Raw genomic sequence first — 25,101 nt, forward strand, 5'->3', positions numbered from 1 at the left:
TCGTCGTTTGCGGCGCTGAATTAAATCTTGTCGGTGTTTTCGTTTATCGAGGGGACAGTTTTTCGTCAGAAAGGTTAATGGAATCGAGCTTTGTAGTAATTTAATCGCTAAACGTGCCTCCGCTTGAGTTCTGGGGGACCAGCCATTGTTATTCCGCAAACGAGCTCGATGCCTCCTCCGTTATCGAGGAATTAGGCGGCAGCGCGAGAAATTGAACAACAGAAATCCGTGGAAAGTGGTGATAAAATAATTCCGAAAGATCTAGCTTGGAGTAGGAGGATCGTGGACCACGATGGATGGTCGATTGTCTTAATTCGCACGGTTGAAATGGTTTCGGGCTCGACAAGGCCGACGATAGGGCTGATCAGGGTAGCCTAGAGAACACCTCGTATTTTCATTTGCGAGGGATGAGCTTCATTAAGGCTCCCACGAAAAACAGGAGGTGCCTATGAGAGAATGCAATATACCTCTGTGTTTGGGATACTCTACGTGACATTCTATAGTAATTGGTCTCTTCTGGAGAATTAATGTTGATAGAAGATTAAGCTGGGGAGAACGTGATCCATTTATCGCTATGATTCTGGACCACGGTGGTAGAGAACGTGTTTATAATGTGGAAAGAGTTATGTGAGAAGGGAACAAACATGTTAATAAAACAGTCATTTTATTTGAAGATACAAAGAAATGTCTAAGACTCTACTAGGATGAACTTATTTGTATAAGTATCTAAGTCATCTTATTTGTATTCCACTAGTCATTTTATATGTAAGTAATGTTATACATCTTTCATGTTATTTCAGTTTTATTTCAAGTTACGCCCAGTTAAAATATACATATTATTATATTATTCTACATATTAAATTTTATGTTAAGTTCATGCTCCTTAAATTATAAACGGAAAAATAAGCGATCGATTAATACAGACTAGTACATAAAACATCGTCTCAAGAACCTAAATTAAAAGTATCCATTTCATAATTAATTCTCACTAACAGATCTTTTCTTTAACCTAATCAGATTTTTCGAGGATATATTCGTCCGTTCTATGCGTCACGAGTATTTCACGCGTCGCGTCAGGTTCGAGCAAAATATTCAACGGTTGCGTGCAATATTAATGTAATTATTTACATGGAACTTTGTCGAGTAACTCGTTTGGCTCTAATTATCACGTTTCATTGCCGTTTCGACGCGTCCGAACGCAGGTATAGCGTTTACATCAAGCTCGATGTACGGTATTTGTTTGACAACGACATAATTATCCTCGCTTTAAAATTCTACCGGCAAAGCGTTTGTTGGTGGCGCATTCTTCAGATATTTCCCTGGACGCCCTCAGTGCAATTCGCCGCACGTAAACCTGAGAGACTACCTTCGTCTTGCCCTACTGCTTCCGGGACGCGGTTTCTCCACGCGCGAAAGGAATCACGCCAACCGAGATTGTTTTCCAATTTAGACGGATACTATTTATATAACTGCTACCGATCGAGTCACTTCTCGGGGTGTATAAAGGTCCCATTGAATTCCTATCGTTCTACGGACAGGGGATGAAGTGTTATGTTCACGTTTTCTTCCCCTCAAAATTGAAAAGATATTTCGCGCATTTTCGCGCCTGTCTGGTTCCTTTACTCCGAAAGTTTCGAAAAGATGAAAATAAAATTAATTTCATTATTTCGTTCTCTACTTTGAGAATATTAGAATAATTACCTAGTAAAAAATAATAAATTTCATTCATTTTAGCATGTATAATTTCATTTAAAAGCTACAACTATTTCATACAAAAAATCAAATTACTGTTTTTTCGTTTAACTTTTTTGTAGAATAATTTTTTACCCAATTTTTCTTAGTGGATGAGTCAGATACGCGTTTCAATTTCCCAGATCGTCCGTGATGAAAGGATAACTTTTTGCAATCATATATACCAATCGTAATGGAGTTCTTTGATTTTCTGTCATTTTTAGAATCGAGTACTGAAATCGATTATATTGACAGTAGCATCTGGCACGTTGCAGTTGAAAATTTGAAAATTCATTTAATCGCTGCACGAGAAGGATCGTGTCGATACTTCCAATTTTCGATATTCGAGCTCTCGAAGGTTCATTGTTATACTTTCGGATTAAAGGACAAAGACTTTAATGCTATTATAAAAATTCTTTCTCTCTATAATACTTACGATGCGATACGTATAGACGACAACAACGTATTTAACGTTTACGTAAATAAATTGAAAGTAAGTATAGCTTTATTATTAAACATTGATCCACATTCCGTACCCTTAGATGGTACGCAGTTCATATCTTAACAAATCCTGTTAACGATATTATAAAAAACATCGCGGTAGTTAGTACCTCATTCCTAATTGGAACTCTAACTAGAAAACTTGTAAGCGTGTGTAAACTGAAATTACTTTCATACGGAGTTAGTGTGAATGTGGTTTTTTTATTGGTACCAAAGAGCAAAATTACAGAAAGTTTTATTCGACGTTTCGGGCTTAATGAGTAGGCTGCCGTGAGAAATAAAGACGTGCGAAAATGAAATTCATTTTACAGATTAATAGAATTTTATTTGAACTTTTATTTATTTCAATTCTGCAAGCTATGTAAGATTCTATTTTAATTACTGAAACTTGAAAATCACGTGTGAAGGTAACATAGAATAGAACAATTAATGTTTGATAATACCTTACTACTACAAAATAGACCATGAAGGGTACTGTACATATACAATAACTTATATCTTTGAAGCTATTATACATTATTCCATGAAATAATTAACATAATTCGACAAGATATATTATCAATAACAGTGCAAAGTTTCGAATTCATATTCCAAACAGTTCTCATTTTATAAAATTCCAAAAGTAGCCAGATTAGAGTACACCTTTAAAATCAAGCTGTCAAAACAATTTGCTGTTTCAGTGTTGTACTATGTATTTATTTATTTAACGTGGACCACAGTGTCGTTCCCCAATAGGTTACCTTGGGACCATGTGGCCCCGTTGAGAATCTCTGTCCTAAACGATTGTCCAAGCCAATTCCCCGTGCAACGAAAAGGGTTTCTAAAGGCAGCAGCAGGAGCTTGCGTTGGTAATTACGATTTTCTCTTAGTGGCGCCAGTAAAGCCGCAATTGTTACGGTACAAGGAGCACGTGGGTAAGAGAGATCGAAACGAAGGTCTCGTTAATTCTGATGTTAATGCGCCGAGGCCAGATTAGATTCCGCAGGTAGACGGGAGATCCGGCATCCTTTTTATAGAGAACGTCAGAGTGACAGATAATATCAACGAACCTTGCAGTCACCGTTGGGCGAGTTTCTATCACGCGACAATAATTCGTGCGACCCGACGACACGCAAAATCGACGACACGTCTCTTCGAATGTTTTGCAAGCCATGACAGAAAATCATTTGCTACGTGTTGGCTGGCCATATTATAGAAATGAAGAACGTAGAATTAATACTTCGTGAACTAAATTATTATTTGATTGGATTTTGAACGTAAATTATAGCAGTGGGAGGATGGTTAAATTGAAACTCTTTAGATTATTTAGTTATGTTGAAAAGTGTTTGATTAATTATTACTCTGTATGTATTTAATCTGAATATATACAATGTATATATGATGAGAAGTTGAAATGCTTTCGAATTGATTATTAGACACATTATGATTCAAAATGATATTTAATTTAGTGAAATTTCAAAAACATCTCCCTATTCGTTGCAAGTCATATTTAGAATATAAATAAACAACTAGTATCTTTAACCTTTCATAACAAAAATTATTTTTCTGCTTCTATAGACATAATTTAAGAAGACAGTACGTGTTACCTGTTAATCATTACAGTTTTAATATACAGAAGTTTAATAAGGTATAAGGTACCAAACACCAAATATTAAGAAAACGCTACATAAAGTATTATTCTAAGAAAAGGCATATTAAATATGGTTATCAGAGAAACTGGAAAAGTTTGAACCAGACGACCCGAGATATGAAGCAGAAATGCCTGTAAATCAACGCGCGTTGATCCCCTCGATGCGCTTTGAAACTTGGCACGAGTTCAAGTTATACCCGCGCTGTTACTTAGCTGTCTGGAATTACGAGTATTTTTATATTCTCGGGCACTACGGTAAATGAAATGTTATTTCGTCGATTTATAAACTAAATATGTTACAGTGATTGTACATATTACTTAAGTGCCTTTGCTCTCACCGTCAGATATCGGAAATTCATTAAATTTCGTGACAAGGAATATGTCATCCTGGTGAATGATGTATGCAGGATAAAATAAGACGTGTTCGGTTGTAATTTATTTGTTATATTGGTTCAATTTTATATTGTAAACTTAGAGGCCCAAAAATTAATATATTTAATTTATAAGAATTTGAAACATGTTCTACTGATTTTTAATCTATTACTATTTTTTTAAAAATGAAAGTAGTTAATAACCACAATGAAAATACACTCTTGCAAGGTGGTATGAACGTGTGAGGCATATTGTCGAAGAAAGTGGTTACTGATGCTAACCACTGTGCTTGAATAGACATTATCCAGGTGGTCACTCAAGCTAACCACCGCGTTGGAAAAAATCAACCATCGTTAGCACGCTGTCAGGAGTTGGCTTTAAGCTCTTTACTACCAGCGGCGATCAAAGATCTGCTGGATCAGCCTTATCGGTGTTTTCTATTTTAATGTATTTTATTGATCATTTTTTAATCGAATTCCTGAGCCAAAAAGAATAATTTTAGTAAATTGTGTCAGATTAGTCTTATCTTCGTAATTAATCAGTAGATTTCATCAAAGTGAAAATTTCCGATGGATTAATATTTAGTAATGAATGATAATCCATCAATAATTTTAGGCTCCCTTGTACGATATAGTTCCCTATTCTTTTATGTAGTAATTATTATATTAAATAATGCCGTTTATGTCATTCATATTGTTCTGTGAAGTTAAAAATATGCTAGTAAAAAATTCTTGAATTCCCAAAGTATGAAGTCTTTATATTAAATTTACATCAGTGATCAATTATATAATACGAAATGTGTTAACATCGTACTTTGTGAACAATATTAAAAAAGTTCTCATATTCGAAAAATCAATGATATATTTTGCATAGAAGTTTATTTCAATATCGAGTTTGGAAGTTTAATTCAATATTTCAGAGGGCAGTGTATCGTTTTCAAGAAATATTTTCGGTATAGAATTGAACGGACAGTTCGCGGAACAATAATTTGATTACGTACTTCTAGAAGGCAAGATTCCCGTTTGGAAACCATCGTGTCTATTTCCGGCTACGGTAAACGACGCAAACTTCTTGGACGTTCGTGACACTATTGGTGCCAGTTTCTGTCCAATCTCCTCCCACTTTTTCCAAATTCGTTCACGGACGCATGTATTGGTCATGTGCATAATTCCAGAAATGGTTCGGTTGCGCTTCGGGATTTGCCGTTTTACGGGTCATCGAGGCGAGTATTGATCCCTCGATCTTAGATAGAATCGTTACGTTTATTTCCAAAGGAGAGCCAGGGCCTCCATCAATGGTAATACGTGGACGTGCCGGGATTCGAAACTCGTTTCACCCTCTGCCTTTCCGTTCCCCGTATCCTTTCTCTTCGCCTCTGTCCGCTTCATTCACCCCGCTTGGATTTGCATAGAGCTCGGGTCAAGCTGCAGATTACAAATCTAGATATATTCGCGGGACTCCTCCGGATTATGAACGCGAGCCAGCGAAATACCCCGGTCCCCGATCTAACGATTCCTCTCGATTATATTGATTCACGTGTCTTTCTATCTGGCCATTCCACGAGTGAGATTCTTCCATATTTAAAATTATTTCAGATATGAAAGAAATATAATGCCAAACGATAAACGAAAGCTAACGTAATTCTTGTCAAAGACATAAATAAATTTCTTTAGGCGTCTAGAGTCTGATAAACAACTAACAAATGCTTGTAAGTATCTACTACTCAGTGCATCTCGACTTTAAAATTCTAGCAGGAAGTGCAGATTTGATGTTACGTTGGCATGGCTTCCTTGATATTACTATATAGAATAATAATAAAAATGTAAGACCTACCAAGATCGATTACTGATGTACAAAAGAAAAAAAAAGTCTTTTACCTTTTTTCAATTAGATCATTCGTTACCGAGATGTAAGCAATCAAAATTTTGCGCGCGCATCGAGTCACAGGACTATGAACGGGTATGATGAATTGCAATAATATAAAAATATGTTAGATGTTAATTGAATTATTAAAAGTATTGAGAAAACAGAAGTTTCCTGAGAATAACAATTTTTAATATCACATAGTAAGTTGGCTTAACACATTTTTGTTCAACATACCAACTTAATTTTTTAATTGAAAGAGAATTTGTAAAAAGTAATAGATCAAGACTTTTTATTTGGTAGTGAATGCTGGCTTTTAGTGTCAGTTATCCTTCGTTAAGGCCGACGACAAAATTTTCACATTCATCTATCTTTTACAAAGACGTCGTTTCGCCAACATAATCGATTGTTCGGTAATCTTTTCGTAGCTAAACAAGCAATGATTTATTCATTGACGAATCAAAGGTTAAATTCGTTTGTAAACATGTTTGAAATATCGCCGGTCACGTCCAACTAGAAAAATATTTACAGATCTACAAACTATGAAACAATATAAAAATGTGAAGAATTTAAATTAATCTTTCTTCTAGATAATAAATTCCGTATGCAATGTAATTAGAGGAATCGACTTACGCAGCAAGCATGCATGGTTAAATTCAAATAACACGTACAAGTGCACTTACGCAGTTGCAACTAAATAAAAATAATTACTAGAGTCGCCACTGCAAGATTTAATCTTTCTCCAGTATCAGACTTTTGTATTTTCGCTTGTGAAGCATTTATTGCGTGTTCCAGTTTCTAGAATCACCCTGTATATTTTCAAATACACAACTATATTAATTTCGTTAAACAATTTTTCATTTTCAATAAAAAATTAACATTTGCATCGAGTAACACCAAGGATTGTTATTTTTCCGCAAAGAATAGCCTTGCGAAATAATAGTCTCTGCGGAATGACGTGATAATAGTTCGTGCATTGTTATGACGGATATCATTCTTCGTGAATAGATCTCTTAGAAACGTTGATGTGTTTAACTAGATGGGAGGCGCACTTGTACTTGAGAGTGTTTAGCATGAAAGGGATGCGTCCATGACCTATGTGTAATGTTAGCAATTAACGTTCATTAACTGGTAATTCGCGCTGCGGAGGGTTAGGTTATGCAAAGTCGTTCTCTTCTCACTCTCACGTTCTATACATTTACTTCATTTACTCCTTAGGATAAAGTATACCAGGAGGGAATTTTTAAAATGTACTTCAGTACAAATAAAAACTGCAAAATTTAATTAAGGAATACTAAGTTTAAATATGGTTATTTTTGTTGGTTGTTCTTCTTCTTATAATGAATGCTTCTTAATACTAAAACTAATAGTCCATCGTTTTTTTAATTTTATTGATTGCTTGTACTCTATAGTACAGGATTTCTTAAGTTAGGGAATCTTGATTTTGATATACCACGCATTTCTGCATATTAAAACAATTATTGTGTTATTTAACATGTCCACAATGTTTGTCTTGACAGAATACTATACTCAGTACTATTTCGTATTGTTCATCTCCTCTGCCTTTATTTTCTACAATAAGTCCTAGATGTTATACGTAAATAAGTAATTCGTTTTTTTCCCCCGGTGAACGATAGGAAGCAGTTAAGTGGGTTACCGAGCACAAAGGAATTGAATTTTGCCGTCGAAGTAACGAGTTTGAGGCACTCAATTAAAAACGTATCATTTCCTGCGAGCCACTGAATGAATTTCGCATTCATTCCCCTGTGGAATAATTAGTATCGTTTCGAGTACGCGGGCACTATCGATTCGTTTCATCTTCGCGTGCTAATTTTTGTTTTCCGTTCACTCGGGTTCAGCAGACATCAGATTAGATGCCTCTTTAAGGAGCACGGAGGAAATGAGCTAGTAAATTTTCACGTTACGTATTTGCAGGGTTTCATACTAACAATAGACTGCGACCTCGACGTCGAAAAACACCGCTTCGCTCGAAACCGAAAATAAAAGGTATTGATCTGTTCCTAAAAAAATATGAAGTACAGATGCTTGTACGCGGGAGTACTCTCTGCACGTTCGCCTGAGTTAAATATGATCCACCCATTGACATCAGAATAAGATAGCAGAACCGTGTAACGACAGATAGGAGAATTCATCTCTCCCAGGACGGATTACGATACTGAAATACTTCTTTGAGAAAAATATCATTCGTACTCTTACAAGACACAACAATCAAGCTTCGATTTTGTAATAATTTTAATTTGGTTTTGAAGGGTTTACTTTTGAAGATATTTATATTTTTAAGAAATTTTCAGCCTTGTGAATACTTTCTTATAATGCTAAGACCAGTATCGAAATAATAGCGACGATAACACGTGTAACGTTAGCGACATCCACCTCGTTCCTACAAATTGTAATTTCATTTAAATCAGATGAGTCAAAGCCAGCAGCGTCACACAAGGATGCTCATAATTTCTCTGTAAATTAACATTTTTTAATGAAACTAGCCACAAACTTTGATTAAAGTACGTGTTTCAAATATATGTCCAACCATTTTTGTTGGACATTTCGTATCGTCGGGAAACGTATTTAGATATTTTTCGTTTTCTGAAATTTTTTTCGGAATCGGTTTTTATTTTATAATTAATCTTTGACCATATTTAATAAATTGAGAAATAGAGGAAGGGATAAGTAGAAAATGAAATGTAATTGATGCACTAATTTCGATACCCAGTTTCATCAATTTCAAAATTACAATTTGTATAAATCGGATTCAAAGGACTCCCGATTACCTTTGAAGGAATTTAAGCGATCGCTGTATTGATTTGCAACGTTGCATGCCTTTGTGAAAGGATCAGTATCTCCCTATCTCGACAAATACAGTTTCGGTTTGAAAAGAAGGAATTTCGTAATATTATCGAGGATGCATTTTAACCGAAAAATTACCTTCTTAAAATAAGAAATATAAGAAGTATTTTAATAAGAAATTAATTTTGAATACTGTAAACTGACCTGTTCTATTATACTGAAATTCTAAATTACATTTTTGATTAGATATATATTGCATTTCGTTTATTTTCTACTTTTCTTAATTATAGTAAATTTTATATTAATATCACTTTACACTCGAAGAATTTCATGATTGGGTTGACACCGTTTATGCCAAATTGTTTTTGGCGCAGTCAATATAGAAATTGGCTTGATTCAAATTTGAAAGATGAATTACAATAAATACTATTATCCAACTGTACTCACTTCGGCGAGAGAAATTTTAATTAATGTTTGCAACAAAATAATGATGATAGGATTAAATCACTTTAGAAATGCTGATAATGGGTATGCGATTTCGGGGAAATATGAGGTTGTAAAGGGTTAACTAATTCTCCCCATGAATGGTTTCGTAGCGCCAAATGAACGGAATTTGAGCATCATGCGAAATCGTTTTTATCGGACGAAGCAATTTCACGTAACGAGCCACAAAGTGCATCGGCCCTTTCCAACGTCGAGCACGGGTGTTTGCAAAATCATCCGCTCATGTTCCGGAATATCTGATACAGTAAGTTACAGAAATTGCGGACTACGGACTGGCATCCGTTTAGGATAATTACTACAGGATCTATACTGGTTAGAGAGAAGCTTTTAATCTACAACACTTCCTTTGAAGTAGAAGCTCTAAAAAAACATTTTTAGGATTATTTCTATTCTATGTTATTTAACATTGTACAGTAACTGATTCAAATTTCTTAAGACATCCCAAAGTAAGTGACAAAGGGTTGGTATTTAATTTTGTCTACTTAACAAGGTAGAATTTTGTTGATTCAATTTCTTTAAAAAAAACTCTTTTCCAACCAATTTTGACACATGCCATTAATTGTGTATCATCAACGAAACTTTTCATTGATCAATACTTCAGAGGTTATTCCAATAACCAGCGTCGCAAATCTATGCACAAACACCTAATGCAAATATTCCTGAATCGTCCCAGTCACGCAGAGATATTATGACGGCTCTTTATCGATTCGGCCCGACGGCGTTTGTTTACTGCACGGTAAATTTGCACATTTCGGTGACAATTCTCCGATCGTTGAAGGATTCGTAACGATAAATCGACCCCGTCGCGGATGGAATATAAACTTTCGCCGGTGTTAAAGAAGGTGCGATTTACGACGACAAATCGACGCGTTGGAATTAATGGTGCGGATATACTTCAACGGTGAACTGCCCCCTCGTCTGCACTGGGTTACAGAAAATGCTGTGTCCTGGCATTCGTGTTTCTTTCTGTTCATTTAGAGCCGCGATCTCGAAGAAAAAAAGTAAACTTTAATAGGCTACCTGGCACGTTGCTTGGCGAGGTATTAACGGAGTCATATATTGGATTGTAGAATTTATGGTATTGCAGTTGTGAATTACTGTCGTTAATGTAATTTTTTTTCTGGAATTAATAATATGATTTACAACAGTGGAAAATAAGGTCTGTTGAAGGTTCAGAGGTGAACAATAGAGCAGTATTTTTCGTAGTTTAATTTATTAACTGTCCAAGTATCAAAGGTGAGTTGTATTGGAGTGTAGAAAGATTTTCTATCCTATTAAATATAATAATTAGAATGTCATGATCGCAGAAATTAAAATTGATCTCATGTTTTCTTCATCTTATAACATTACTAATAAAATCAATTATTGACGACAAAACTCTGTCATCACATCGCATTAGATCTTAAACAGATAACCTGAATGCAATTTTTACAATATGTACCTTCATGGCACTCGTCGAAACGAGTAAAAATACTTACTAGATACAGGAACGTTAATGAACCTCGTCAGAGTAAATAGCCATTATCTATGTCTATAACAATCTTCAATAAATCTCCCGCGGCCATCACTTTCTTAGCTTTTGATTTATTAACGATCAATAATGGCTTCCGATGGTACATTATTCAGTCAATAATGAACCATCAGCGATCCATAGATCTTTTATATGTAATCTCCAATACTCATTTGTTTTCGACTCGTTGATAGATAACGAACATTATCGAAATTGAACATCGTCGGTCACCCTGATTTATGGACCTACCTTAACCAAACATTTTTTACTATATTCATCCAGAACTACAAGTTTCCAGATGTTTCGACCATCTTTCATCGATCCGCGGATAGATAACGAACGTTATTGAAATTGAAAATCCCTGGTTGCTCTGATTTATGAACCTTGCGCAAACATTTTTTTTTTCTCTTTAGCGAGTACGCACCGCAAACTACGCGGATGGTTCGGCCATCTTGAAACGAGACTGTGTGTGCGACGAGCTTCCCGTACAGCGACTAGCCAGTTTTTTTTGCCTCGAAAAGCGCAGAAATTATGCAACAAGTTTCCTCCGTCGAGGACTAGCCGTGTGCACGTAATAAATCTATTAAAATGCGATTTATTAAGATAACAAGTGCGCATGAATTTCTCGATGCGACGGGGGAAGCTGGTTATACAAACTAGTTGAAATATTCCTTTCAGTGTAACAGGGAAATCCGATTTTCCGCAATTAAATGCCGCCGCTGTATTAAATAAGTAGTCCCCGCTTTCATGCGCCCTCCACTCCCCTATTCAATCCTCACAAACCAAAGGATTTCTCTCAATATTATATCTAAGGATTTTCAAATCTGCATCCGGAGAATCTCTTTGTCCTCTTTCAACCGGATAAATCGCTAACTTTGCGGGGACATTAATGCATTTTACAAAGCTCCTTTCGCTTAGGGAAATTCGTACCAGTTTCAGACTCGATTCAGTTCAGGAGAGAGAAAGAAAAAAAGTGCAAACCTTGCGTCCATGTGTGCCTAACAGCTCGAGGAAATCTCCGCGCTCATTTTCCACGAGTACACCTTATCGTACTCGCGAGATAATTAATTAACTATTTGGATAGGAAGCGAGACGCAATTAGCCAATTACTGGCTACTGAAAAATTTATTAGAGATTGATAGATTTTCATTGGTTTACATTTTAGATAATAATTTCAGTTGTTTGTCGACATTGTAGTCAATTGTTATATTTCTTACAAAGATGTTAATAATATTTATATTGGTTACTATAATGTATTTGTTAGACATGATATTCTGATATTTATATGATATTTCATGGGAAATGGTATTCTTCCCTGAACAAATTTTAATGTCAATTTATTTCATAAAAATAAAAATTAAATGAAGTATTAATTTGTTTATCATGGTTCAATTAAATGTATATAATGATTGATTGATTCTTGTCGTCGAAGCATGTATTACTACCACATGAAAATATCTGTAAAAAAGAGTTAACTCTTAAAAAATTAATTTATCCCAATGAGGAATCAAGGACGATGAATCGAAACGATAAGAAAAAAATAACTGTTTAATTATTTACGTACATTTAAAATTACATTATTTGAAGGAACTATTTAGTTAAATGTAAGGAAGTTCTCAGAAACGCGTGGACTAATTGTTAGAAATCCTTTGCCGTCATTTTGGTACACGGAATACACTCCCGGCAACGATCTGAAATGGTGTGGGAACTCTGGATTATTCAATGACCTTACCCGCAGCCGCAGAGGATCCAATTATCCAGATGCAGCTTAAGCCATAACATCAGAATGTGCAAGATCGACTGACAATGTACGAGTACACTCATTGCATAATTGTCGTGTATATGATACGTTACCTCCTAAATGAGCGTATGCGTTCCGCGTGCGTCCTCAATCCACAAATCTGAGATAATTGGTTGATTTGTATCGCGCTACCCTTTAGGCGACGTTTCCAAATATCGGCGTTGATAGTTAGGGGATGTTTGGAACGAATGGGACGATTATTATATTCCGAAACGTTTTCAGGTGAAATGACAGATCCACGAAAATGTAGCGACGTGTGCTTTTCATCGCGTGTTTCATGCTACAGAAATTCGAATTTACGTTTACGGTCCCAATGATATGCGTAGGCATCTACATAGACAGGAGTTACAATGCTTTACACAAATCGGGTTCTTTATGATATAATGGCTTTTACGAAGGCAGCTGCTAGGACCCTACAGAATTTCTGACCATTTCACTTGAAGGAGCATCGCTGTATGCATTAGGTTTATGGGGCATTCCTATTCGAATCGATCATTTTTGTGCCTCGATATGCTTTTCAAATACGTTGAAGTCCAGGCGATATTAGGGTGTCTTTAAGGTTTCATCTTATTAGTCTAGTAATTATTAAAAATTGCAGCCACTCGAAGTTCTCATTTTTTAACTTTTCAAATAAAGACTGCCTTCTAAAATAAATTTTTAACGTTGAAACTATTATATTAACCATACGGATTTTGTCTCATTCTTATTTTAATCGAGAAGGATGGATCTTTGCTGGTATAGAGAAGTCATGAAAATAATAAAAATGTTCACCTATGAATATTCTTTTCATCATCAATTCTATAATTTTTATTTACTATTTATTACTGCATCAATTTCATAATTTTTGTAATTTCATAATTTTAGTTCACCTTTCCTCGTATTAAATTTTGAGCTTCTCTAATAGTTTTCGGTAGCGTGATTTGCCATCCTGAGACTAAATATTTTCCATAAACAGATAATATTTAATTATTTTCAACCATAAGTGCCGATAACAGCCCAGTAAAATAATACGTTGAAGAAATTGCCACAAAAGTATGGTCTATTATTGTCAGCACTACGATAAACATTTGTGTCTGTAAACTGTACATGGAATATTGAATATTGTAGAAATTCCAATAAGAAAAAACTCGGTTACAGGATAGAAAAAATTTTATCGCGTGTTTTTTCTACCGAATGCAATATCCGAGTGTGTACCTCGCCCAATCAAACTATCAATTTCGAAAATTTAGAAGCGGTGATTCGAATATTATTCATGTTATTCATAACAGAGTTGAGAGATAGTTGCTTTTTAAATGAATATCGATTTTACAGTAGGTTGCTCATCAAATAATTTTGGTATTATTCCCCCGAAGAATTTATTTTGTACGCGCATGTTTCAATTACAATTTATTTATGTATGATGAGTATATGTTGAAAATGTTTATAGCAAATTAATATGGAAGAGTCAACGAACAGAATTGTTATAACTAATCGAAGACATGAAATATCTTGTAACATTTTCAATCATATTAATTCTTCATGAATCTTCACAAATAATGTCAGAAACTTGTCACACAAGGTAAGAACAAAATATAGAAGATGGTACAGGCAATACATTATTAAAGTAGAATAGAGTAAACAAAAAAGTAGAGTCAACAGTAGGAACCTTCAGTAGTAGAGCCTTCAGTGGAAGTTCGAAACTTCAACGAAATTGAAAAAGCCACGGACATGTAGACTATTCATATGAAGGAATTAATTCTAATGGATGTATGTGTCAACCCGACGGTCATCTATTCAGTTTAATGGACGACAGTGAATGCAGGAAATCGCTGGATCTTGTTCTTACAGCTTTCGATTAACGTGGAAAATATTTGTTCGGAAGTTTCTGCTCGAGAACAGGATATTAGTCATACTTTGCTAAACGGAATTCATGGAAGTTTGCTTCAAAATGGATGCGAGTACTCGTCAATGGATCATCTTTCTCAGAAATATATCCAGAATATTGTGGAAGAGGGAGAAAATGTAATTTCGTACATCATTTGGGAAAAACTGTTCATACAAAAAAAACATATAAAATTTATAATATATATATTTATATAAAAAGTTTAGATAAGAGAATACGAATGTTTGAAAATTCTACACGTTGTTTCACTTGAAAATATCTGACAGATTTTAACACACTATTGTTAACATATTGTAATCTGCTTAAATTTTATATTTATATATATATACATGTTTATTCCATACTCGATTCTTAAATGATCTGTCAAACTTTTTAAAAGTTTAAAGAGACACGTATTGGCCTACGTATATGAATATAAATATAAAATATAAAGTTCAAGCTATTTAGAATTTGTTAACAATAATGAAATCTTTTAGATATTTTCAAATGATTCAGCTTAAAATGTGCAAAAACATCGAAGAAGTACCCAAATTTAATAAACAAAGGAAAATTAAGCTACAATAGAGCTGTTTCACGATGTATGTATATATTTGTCGCCATTCAAAAGTAGGACTGCCAGTTCTAATTAGAATATGGAATCCACCATAAAATGGAAAATTGAAAATACCCAAGGACGGATGCGCTGAAATTCCTAATTCCAGGCATAACACGGTAAGCACGTTCGTATTATGAATCCAATCCCTATAGCAGTTCTATGGATAAACGTGCGAAAACTTTGTTCGCTGTAATTATTGCAATGACGCAGTTTGAGTGGTCGAATGTTACTTAACTAATTTAAATTTCACCGACGGACAAGGTGGCCAGGGAACAGTATTAAAAATCAATTCAACGCGTCGGCACATATTCTAAATATCCACCGATATCATTAAAATATCAACCTTTATCCCCCAATTTACAAACTTCGAACGCCGCGATTCATTAAATTTAAAGTGATTCATTGACCGGGAGGTATGTATTTTTCGTTGTTGCGATGTCAACACTATTTGTTATGATTACGCACGAACGTCAATTACTCGCGTTTCCTGTTTTTTGAAAAATAGTATTGATTGATCGATAACGTGACCGATGCTCTGTCTACGTTAAATACAACAAATTGAATAATAACCATACAGTTAAATCTGGAACAATGGGGGTTTCCATTAAATTGAGAAACGTGATTACTACATTGAAATGAAATTAAAAAAAGAATCCGACCAATTGGAAAATTCTGCTCTTCTAAAATGTAACAGAAATGTTTCTGTATTAAAAATGTTTTAATAAGGAATGATGTATATTATCGAACTTCAAGTGTTGCAGACAGTTTTAAAAATGAACTCGCATCGTACATTTCAGTTTACCAGAAATTAAATTTTCATTACTTTTAATAATAACCTTTTTTATAAAATAATTACTCAAGGTAACAGGCTTCAGCCAACAGTTATATCTGTTTACATTTGTTGTATTTTTTGTGTAAACATTTGCTAATCATGGAACGTTATTTTTCATATATAATGCCAGTTAGGTTTCATAACAGCATTTTAACCTCGCCTATTACCCACACACATATTCCATTTACATTTTATTTTCATATACTACACGTACACGTACGTGTTTTCATTTATGCATAATAAGAGCGATATAATATTAAAAAGTAATAATACATCACTCGCTCGCCTTATTATCGTAAATTTCAAGATTGTGTGTCAAAAGTATACGTAATTTAGTCGAACGTTAAGGCAACCGCAAAACGTGCTTTGTTAGGTTGTTTGTGCTACGACCACATGGAACGTTATCCTCTTCAGGATTATACTGAGATAATAAGCTTTAAAAATAAAAATAAGAGTACCCCAGCAAAAGTACCCTTACTCTATATCATATTGTTTTTCTACATTTCGTGGATCATTCTTATTTTTATTTATCAGACATATTATCGTAACACTATTTTAAAAATAACCACACTCTAGATGGTCGAAACGTAAACAATTCAGCTTGCTCCATAAATTACACGCATTGCTGCAACATTATTTCACGGTATAATCTAGTGAAAATGAAAATTATAATTTTAGTTTATTTCCCGGCTGGAGTTTGAAATGACTTGTACGAACATTTTCGCGATAAACTCGTCTGCACAGTTTCCCAAACGCTGGTGCGCCATTTCAGACGGGTTATTGAAGTCGTAATTGGCACGCTCGTCGATGTTCTTTTAGAAGTTGCTGTGCCTGATAAGGAGTTTGCACTTTGTGAAGCTTAGTAAAAGGAATTAGTAAGAGAGATTTCGTTGTGTATATTTATATAGCCCCCCGTCCCTACCGGTATCTGTCGTCGTTAATTTCTTAAAGGACCTTAATAATGAAAATACTTTGTCTAAACAAAGATGTTACATTAGCTGCAACTTAATTCTCCTCGGTAGTTGCAACCGGGAGTTCATTAACGGGCGCAACTTTCATGCTTCTTTCGAAGTACGAAAACCGTCTATGATGTTTAATTAACGCTAACGATATTGAAATATGGATGCCGTTGAGTCCAATGAGAAACATAAACGTGCTAAACCGCTGCCAGCTGGAGTACATTCGGGAAATTAATGTTTAGAGGTGCTAGCTCGCGTCTGAGATTGTGTCTGAGCCCGGTACGTGGATCAATATTTCCTTAGAACACGATTAGGGTTTAATTGCCGTTTACCAGCCTAACATGAGTGTCATTACTCGTCACGAGTCACGAATACATCCGATACTCGATGAATTTAATCCTACCGCTTTGTTACGACATCGAAGAGGATACCGTCATGGATCCTTTGTCTTATTAATTACGAGGCGTGTGTTATTTTCATTTATTACTGTTTATTTATTATACGTTTTTCCCCACGAATTGTTGATAATAAATTAGAATTTAGTTAGCCTCGATGCCTAGAAATCGATATTATTTGAGAATTAATTTAAAGTTTCATAATTAAACTTATAGGCTTAGATTTATCTATTGATATTTGCTGTAAATATTAATTAATTTTGTAACGAGTAAAAATCTTTATTACTTTAAATTTCGGGGACTTCTATATGATACATGTTAGAAACGGAAATTGTTCATTCCTGATACAGGTATCATTTACAATTGTATACAATAATTCTATAAATATATATATTAAAGAGTATGGTAACGTTAAAAGTGAATAAAGAGGGATAATGTCTCTGTCTCGTATATGTGTATGCATTTCATTTAGAATTACAGAATAAAAGCAGAAAACTGACCACTCGTTTCACTTTTATTACGACACGCTCTTTATTATATTTATTTGTAGTATCATTATTTCTTTTCATGGAAAAATCATAAAAATAATTTTATACGAATTTTTTGTCTAATAAACGATTAAAGCGTCACGTGTCATCTGCCTTCCGTTTCCACGGGAGTACGAGATGAAACGAGTCTTCCGCAATGATCGAACCACGTTTCCTGAAGTCCGTAGGATAAGGATTCTGTCGGAAAATATAAAGAGGTTAGGCTTAGTCTCTGCTTGACCTGCTTACGTTAACTCGCCCCATTCACCGCCGAGTTTCTCGAGTACTTTGCAAACTTTAGCGCGCCTGTAGCTGTGTTATAAGCATAAGTAGCCGTAAGTAAGTAAGTAAGTAAGTTAGTAAGTAAGTAAGTAAGCGAGCAGAGGGGTGAGTGTGTATACCACGGTTATGTAAAGTGTTCACCGTGACTGGATACTCAAGTCGAGGACCTTTCGTGTTGCAGATTCACCAAGGTTTGGCAAACCGTTGAACAACCTTACGGTCTCCGTGGGTCGCGAGGCCATTTTCACCTGCATCGTGGAAAATCTTGGAATATACAAGGTAAGACCGCCTCTTGCCACCCTCGAGCATCACTATTTCCACGCGTCGCTGCGGTCGCCCCGCAATTACTATGCGACGCATTACACGCGCCGGATAGTTTGAATAAATAGCGGCGTGTGCCCTTGGGCGAAACGGAACACTTCTCATCGTAATTTAATTGAGGACTAGAACAGAATAATTACGGAAATACAAGAATATAGCGAAGAGTCATGGGTAATTTAAATTATTTTCTGTTTTGGAAATACAAAGTCTTCATATTTATTTTGATTATTTTATACTAACATTGCTGGTGCCTTTGTAAAGACCAACGTAAGCTCAATATTAGTAGCTACAGATATTTATAATTTTATTACAGCAATTAATTTTTGTTTCAAATTCCAAATATTCATTTATATTTAAACTAGCTGTGTCCCGCAGATACACCTGTGTAGGATACTATATACATTTTATTTTAATATTAGTGAATAGTGGAGGAACACTCCTCATCAAAGTTCAACGCTAATTTAAAGAATTTGATTAGACGCATATCGAACTAGTTGTACATCCTTCGCTGGATCACATGAGAGCGTTAAATTCTTGAAGAACTTTTATTTTAAGTAACCTCTCAGAAAATGTTTGGGGGTCTCAGACCGGATAGTCTCGTGGGAAATTCAACATGGCTGAGACGTGCACGTCAACTATTGGGGAATGTCAACTATTGGGAAATTTAGTCTCGGTCGAATATGGTAGGTATAACACACAGAAACACCGAAATTACGGTCGAAATATGCCATTTCTCAGAAGTAGAAAGTCTCGAACAATTCGTACTCTATCAACATCCTATTTCGTTCATGAATATTTATTACACTCAACCATGATCAAAAAAATGCAGACCTTCAAAAGTTCTCTATAATTACTTGCATATATTTATTATTAATGCTTCCAAGATAAAGCAAGAAAGCACATAATTCTATTTGGAAAAATTACGGTGACGTTCAAATACTGCCTTTATTAATTATAGATTGAAATATTGCTATAGTTTGCAATAGTTTTCTTCAAAACTGTTGATATTCATTTGATATTGTATAACAAAAATGTTACCATTTCTTTTTTAATTATAATCACTTGAGTTAATTAAAAGGTATATTAAAGGAAGACAATACAGAAGCCTTACAGAAGCATAGACATAACAGAAGCATCGGTACGCACAAGTAGAAATAGCCAGTAATGGTCAGACATAGTTAAGTAGTTCTCCCTCGCACTTATAACCCAAAAATACCCAAATTTCCCAACTATAAACATTCCTAAACCCCGTCAAGCAGTCAACAAAATCATCTGCAAAATTCGAAGAAGGTTCAACATATACTTTTCCCCCCCAAAAAATTCCCAAGGGTGACCCATTTACCGAAGAGCGCCGAAGTAGGAAGACCGTTGAACAGTTGCACGGTTGTAACCTTGAACGGCGTTCAGTTTCATCAGTTTCCAAACGAAATTTCACAAAAGCACGAAGGATAGAACGTACGAAAAAGGGAAAGATAGAGAGAGGTTAACAAACGGTGGAAATAAACTCCCGGAGCCAGAGATTCGGTGAGAATCCGTATCCGACGCGTATCTCGGCAACTCCATTTAAGCAGAAATAAAATCCCGCGGGGTGTGAGTTCAGCAGTTTGTTAAGCGGTTCTTGGCCCCCTTTTTCCTTCCTCCGCCAATACTTTTTATCCGCCTATTCTTTTTTATTCCCTTCTCTTTTCCACCTTCCTCCGGAGGCGGAACATCCCTCTTAGAATGCGCCCCCCTTCGATTCGCTAACCCTCTTAGCTTGGTCCTCCTTCGCGCCACGACCGCAAAGGTACGAGTTATAGTTTCCTAGATAGAAACGTCCCCGCGATCGGGAACTACACTACCCTTCATAAGTTCAATCGCGCTGAGTGGAGAAACAGAGTAAACCTATTTATCGGAAGTATTATATATGTAGTTACAACGCTACGTTTATTTCACTGGTTTTCAGATGTGTAAACTAACAGTAGTAGGTGTAAATGAAATTGTGCAGACCCTAACGTTTCCAACCCTCTCGGAACCCCTTCATGAACACATGCAGAGTCAAACTTGTAATATCCAAAATTGTTCTAATTGTAAAAATGTGTTCAATTACAAATACAATATACTAATTAAAATGAAAATTGAATCATTTTACATGCACCAAATTATTGAAATAAATAGCGTAAATTCTTATTTAAGAAGCGCGACTGCAAAAGTGATGCAGCTTTTGACAAATTATATGAAAAATTCTGCCTGGTTCGCGTTTTCCATAAACGCGATTGTGCTTATGGTCGGGTAATGTGTGCGCCTCTGATAAAAATTCGCAGCGATTGTTTACCGCGTTGTGTGCGCGCGCGAGCAGACCAAAATGGAATCGATTCATTATCTTTACGCTCGTGGTCGACGACGTCTCACCCGGAAATGAAAATACGCCGGACAGGAATATTCGTTGGATAGGAAAAAGGAAAGAGAAAACGAAAAATAGAGGAAAATGAAAACGAGCGCGAGTTTATCCGCACAAAGGGCCGTGCCTTCGATAATCGACGCGATGCTCGCGGCGAAATTAACGTGTTCGTAACTTGCTCCTCACCAGCGTTCGTTGAAAGTTCCACCCAGGCGTTGTATCGTGCCCCTGTCGATACAAATTCGATTAGTTTGCGAAAGTAATTATCGAAGTTAAAATCGCCGTGAAAGAAATCGTGTTCCGAGTGTGTTCGCTAACGGGACAATGAGGAATGAGGACGAAATCACATGAAATTCAAGCGTTTAATCGATACGCGGCATTATTGAACCCACTATCCTTTTCATTTTCATTTTATTAATATTATAATGCCTGGGTATAATTCTCTCTCTCTCAAAAGTAGGTATTACTAGTATTATTGTTGTGCGTTAGATTAACACTATAGCTTTGGATAATGTTAATCGCAGTCAAGCCACTACTTTTACATTGGAAATTAACAAAAAATAATATTTGTAAAGAGAAGAAATGTAAAATATAAAATAATCAAATGATATTTCAATTATAAGAAGAAACAACATTTATGCATTTTATTTTGCATAAAAAGCTACCTCATCTAAAATATGTTCGCAAGTTAACCGTTACTTCTATTATTCTACAACATCTGACGTTGACAAGACTTTTCATACAAGCACATTTCCATTTTCAATTTCTTTTACTCTCTTTATTACTGATAACTCGCATTACATATAGTAGAAACAACAGAGTTCGTCTGAAACGTTTTATCTTTTAATTTTTTGTTGGAGCGTGCTCCGTTCTATCATCATGTTTCCCGTTGGATCGATCAACAGTCGTTCCTTTTTACTTACAGCTTTTTTTTTGTGAAAGCTGAAACCAAACCATTTGTTACTTGTTCCACGAAGTTGTCTTTGTGACAATTTTTTTTGTCGTTCTGCGTATCGCAACAGATATAACAATTTAGCAATCCCGCTTCATTTGCAATGTGCCAAAAATTCGCTCGAAAAGCAAACCATTTGTCGCTCGTTCACGGAATTGCCTTTGATAGACCATTTTTTCATTCTGAGTGTTGTGACAATTATAATAGTTTGATAAAACTGCTTCAAACAGTTATTGTTTCAAATTAAAAATAATGGAATAGATAGCGTGTTAAAATTGACTACATTTTTAATTTAGAGATTGCAATTTTTAGAAAATTTATATTTTTTACAAGTCCGCAAATCCGAAATCATTTCTAACGAATACCTATTCCATTTGTTTGCCTAACAGATCTCTGTTCTATATCATTTTCATTCACTACAACTTAGGCACTGTGTTAAATTATTTGTATAAGTCTGAATATAGCGCCTAAAGCTTTAAGCTTGCTTTCGTGTTTCGCGAAAGTTATCTATAATTCAACATGATAATTAAATCGCTCACGAGTGAGGTAACTTTAATGACTTCGACGAGCTAGTATCGCTTAAGTTCTTTAAGTATGATGAGGTTATGTCAGTGAATTGTTTACAAGAACTTGTGTATTGATTATTTTCTGGAGTACTGTTATAACCACCTTATATTGAATGCATGAAGTATTTAAACTAGCGATGGAAACTACAACATTGTTAATTAATAATTCATTATCACGCTAATTCGTGTGATGGAAATATATTTGATCGCGATAGGTACTCTGGAAAGCTATGGAATAAATGGTGTATCCGTTCAAAATATCATTTCTAACCGTATAGTATAATAATTTAAAATGATTGTGCAGTGATAATTCGCTGATGTTAATCTAATAATTGAGATTTTACGAGACGAATTATTAAGAAACACTAAAATTTTAGTTTGCAAGATTATAAGTAACGTCGGGGTTCGCTGAATATTGTAATCCATTTAGTAAATGATCACGAGCTGTCTCCACGATATTTGAAATATTTCGTTGAGGCTGTTACTTGAAATAACGTTAATGAGATTTAATTATAATGTAATATTATCTAAAAATATTGAAAAAGTCATTTAAACTATCCACCAAATCAAAAATCAGATTTTTTGAATTGCAGATTGAAAACATGAATTGTCAAGAAAATGTATGACTCGTTAGCAAAATTTTTAAAAATCTAATACAGCTTCGTTTCCATAATCTTTGAATAACCATCAAACTAACTAATTCAAATATTAAATACAGTATTTTTTTGTATATATTATGTTTATATATTTCTAATACTATAATTCAAAATATATAAAAAAAAATCTTGAATTTCACATATATTTATTATGGTTAAAATAGAACAGAAAAATATGCAAGCTTTCGGTATTAATAATCCCTGCAAAGCAGTTGAAATTGACAAGAATTAAACAATGAAATTGTAAAGTGAAACCGTTTGTATATTATCCAAAGTCGGCGGGAAATTTTAAAATTTCATTAAAGAGTCGAAATTACTTCCTGCGGAAGCGACAGCAAGGCAGCAGAGCCACCCCAGCCTGCCGGCGCATGTTTTTACTGCTCTAAACCTAATTGAAGTTGGAACCCTAGAAATTTGTCGGAGTTCGAGGGATTAAGGCTGAGAGAATTTTTTCAACGCGTTGAAGTAATCGTACCTTTTAATACTTACGGTCGTCTCTTGTTTTCCACTAATTCGTGGTTCGTCGAGGTAACTGTTTCTCCATTTTTATTATGCCACAAAATTAATTGGAAGCGTTTGGACAGCTGCTGTTAATAATAACAGTCCAAACTGCATTTTTATTTGACAGTCATTCAAATTATAATTTAAGAAATATGTAACGTGCGTGTATTGTACAGGTAGGAAAGAAAATCGTGGATCAACTTGGAAGAGTGTGATTCTTCATGTAGAAATGGATCGAAAATGTTGAGTAACATATTTTCATATGAAGCTTCGTTTTCGGGAAATTTGAATTTGAATTCTGATAGGACTTTGCTAACATGTCTGACCATATCGCGCCATTTCTACTTACTTATGACTCTCTCAATATCTTTAAATTACAATATTAGTATATTAACATGAACATAATATAACGTAAAAATTTCAGTTCATATGTTTGACTTACTTTAACCTTCAGAATTATATCAGCACCGATTATGCAACGAATTTCGCTCCAAGTTCTATGAATACGCGAGCAAACAGAGTGAGATTTAATTAATTATTCCTCGCCAGTGGAGACGAATGTCCTGTTTCGCAAGTTATCACTCATTTCTCGGCAGACGTGTTTTATTTATATAGATTAAGAGTGGAGTTTAAACGAGTGTCAGATTATTTACTTTGCGAGGGAGTTTCAGTTCAACTTAATTCGGAATAAATTTCTCTTTAATAGAACCGGAGTTTTATTTCCTTACCGGTTTAATGCGATGAGGGTTAAATCCTATTTCTGCGAGGAGGTGATAATCCCACGAAGTATAGAGAACATTGCTGTGAACTTGAATGAACCAGTTCGGATTTAGAATCATTCGCTAAGGAGTCAAAGTTTCTCGTGGATTTAATGCACTCTTGCTCCAAAGACTGATGTAGAGTCATGCGTATGAGCTTTTTCCTGAAAATTTTTCAATTATCCTTAACTCAAGCAATTCATGAAACTGACAACAATGTTGAAGTATCTATACAAAAATGTGTAGGTGTGCTTGTCGATAAAGACGACAAATTTGGAATCTTGTTTAACATTTCGACTGATGTGTTTCGCGTTACCTCCAGAGTCAATATACATAATAATTATAATTATAGTGAGAAAATTTTATGATTATTCTGAATATAAAAATATTATTTCAAAATGAAAAATAATTTTCTATATTATTATGAATATAGTGATCTTACTCCATATTCATTGAATGGCTTATTTTCAGGCAAACCATTATTCAAACCTGTCCTTTCTTTTTACAAACCCTACTATACAAATGACACCTATTTGCATCTTGTAAGTGGGAAGATAACTTTCTCGAAAATCGTAGGAAAAAACTTTATTCATGCAGAAGGTTTCTTCTACGCTTTGGCATAAATTCGTAAATAGAATCGTTTTCTTACAGCATCATAAATAATGTCCCGCTTCGCGTATATTCGTCGGAGATTCGTACTCGAAGCACTTTATTTGCACCATCAACAAAGAAGAAAGCTTTCCGCCATCCAAGCACGAAAAGGCGTCTTCGTTTTCTT

At 34.9% G+C, this 25,101-nt stretch overlaps 1 protein-coding gene across 2 annotated transcripts in view; it reads left to right on the plus strand.

The window, feature by feature from the left end:
* The window catches only part of LOC128886190 (lachesin-like), a 152,177-nt gene that overhangs the window by 55,000 nt on the left and 72,076 nt on the right, over positions 1-25,101 (plus strand). For both annotated transcript variants that reach the window (XM_054140842.1, XM_054140843.1), the window contains exon 2: positions 18,371-18,468. In XM_054140842.1, the coding sequence (XP_053996817.1) occupies positions 18,371-18,468 (98 nt within the window). The remainder of the gene's footprint in view (positions 1-18,370; positions 18,469-25,101) is intronic.

This window comes from Hylaeus anthracinus, unplaced genomic scaffold, assembly GCF_026225885.1.
Source record: "Hylaeus anthracinus isolate JK02 unplaced genomic scaffold, UHH_iyHylAnth1.0_haploid 11982, whole genome shotgun sequence".
NCBI classification, from domain to species: domain Eukaryota; kingdom Metazoa; phylum Arthropoda; class Insecta; order Hymenoptera; family Colletidae; genus Hylaeus; species Hylaeus anthracinus.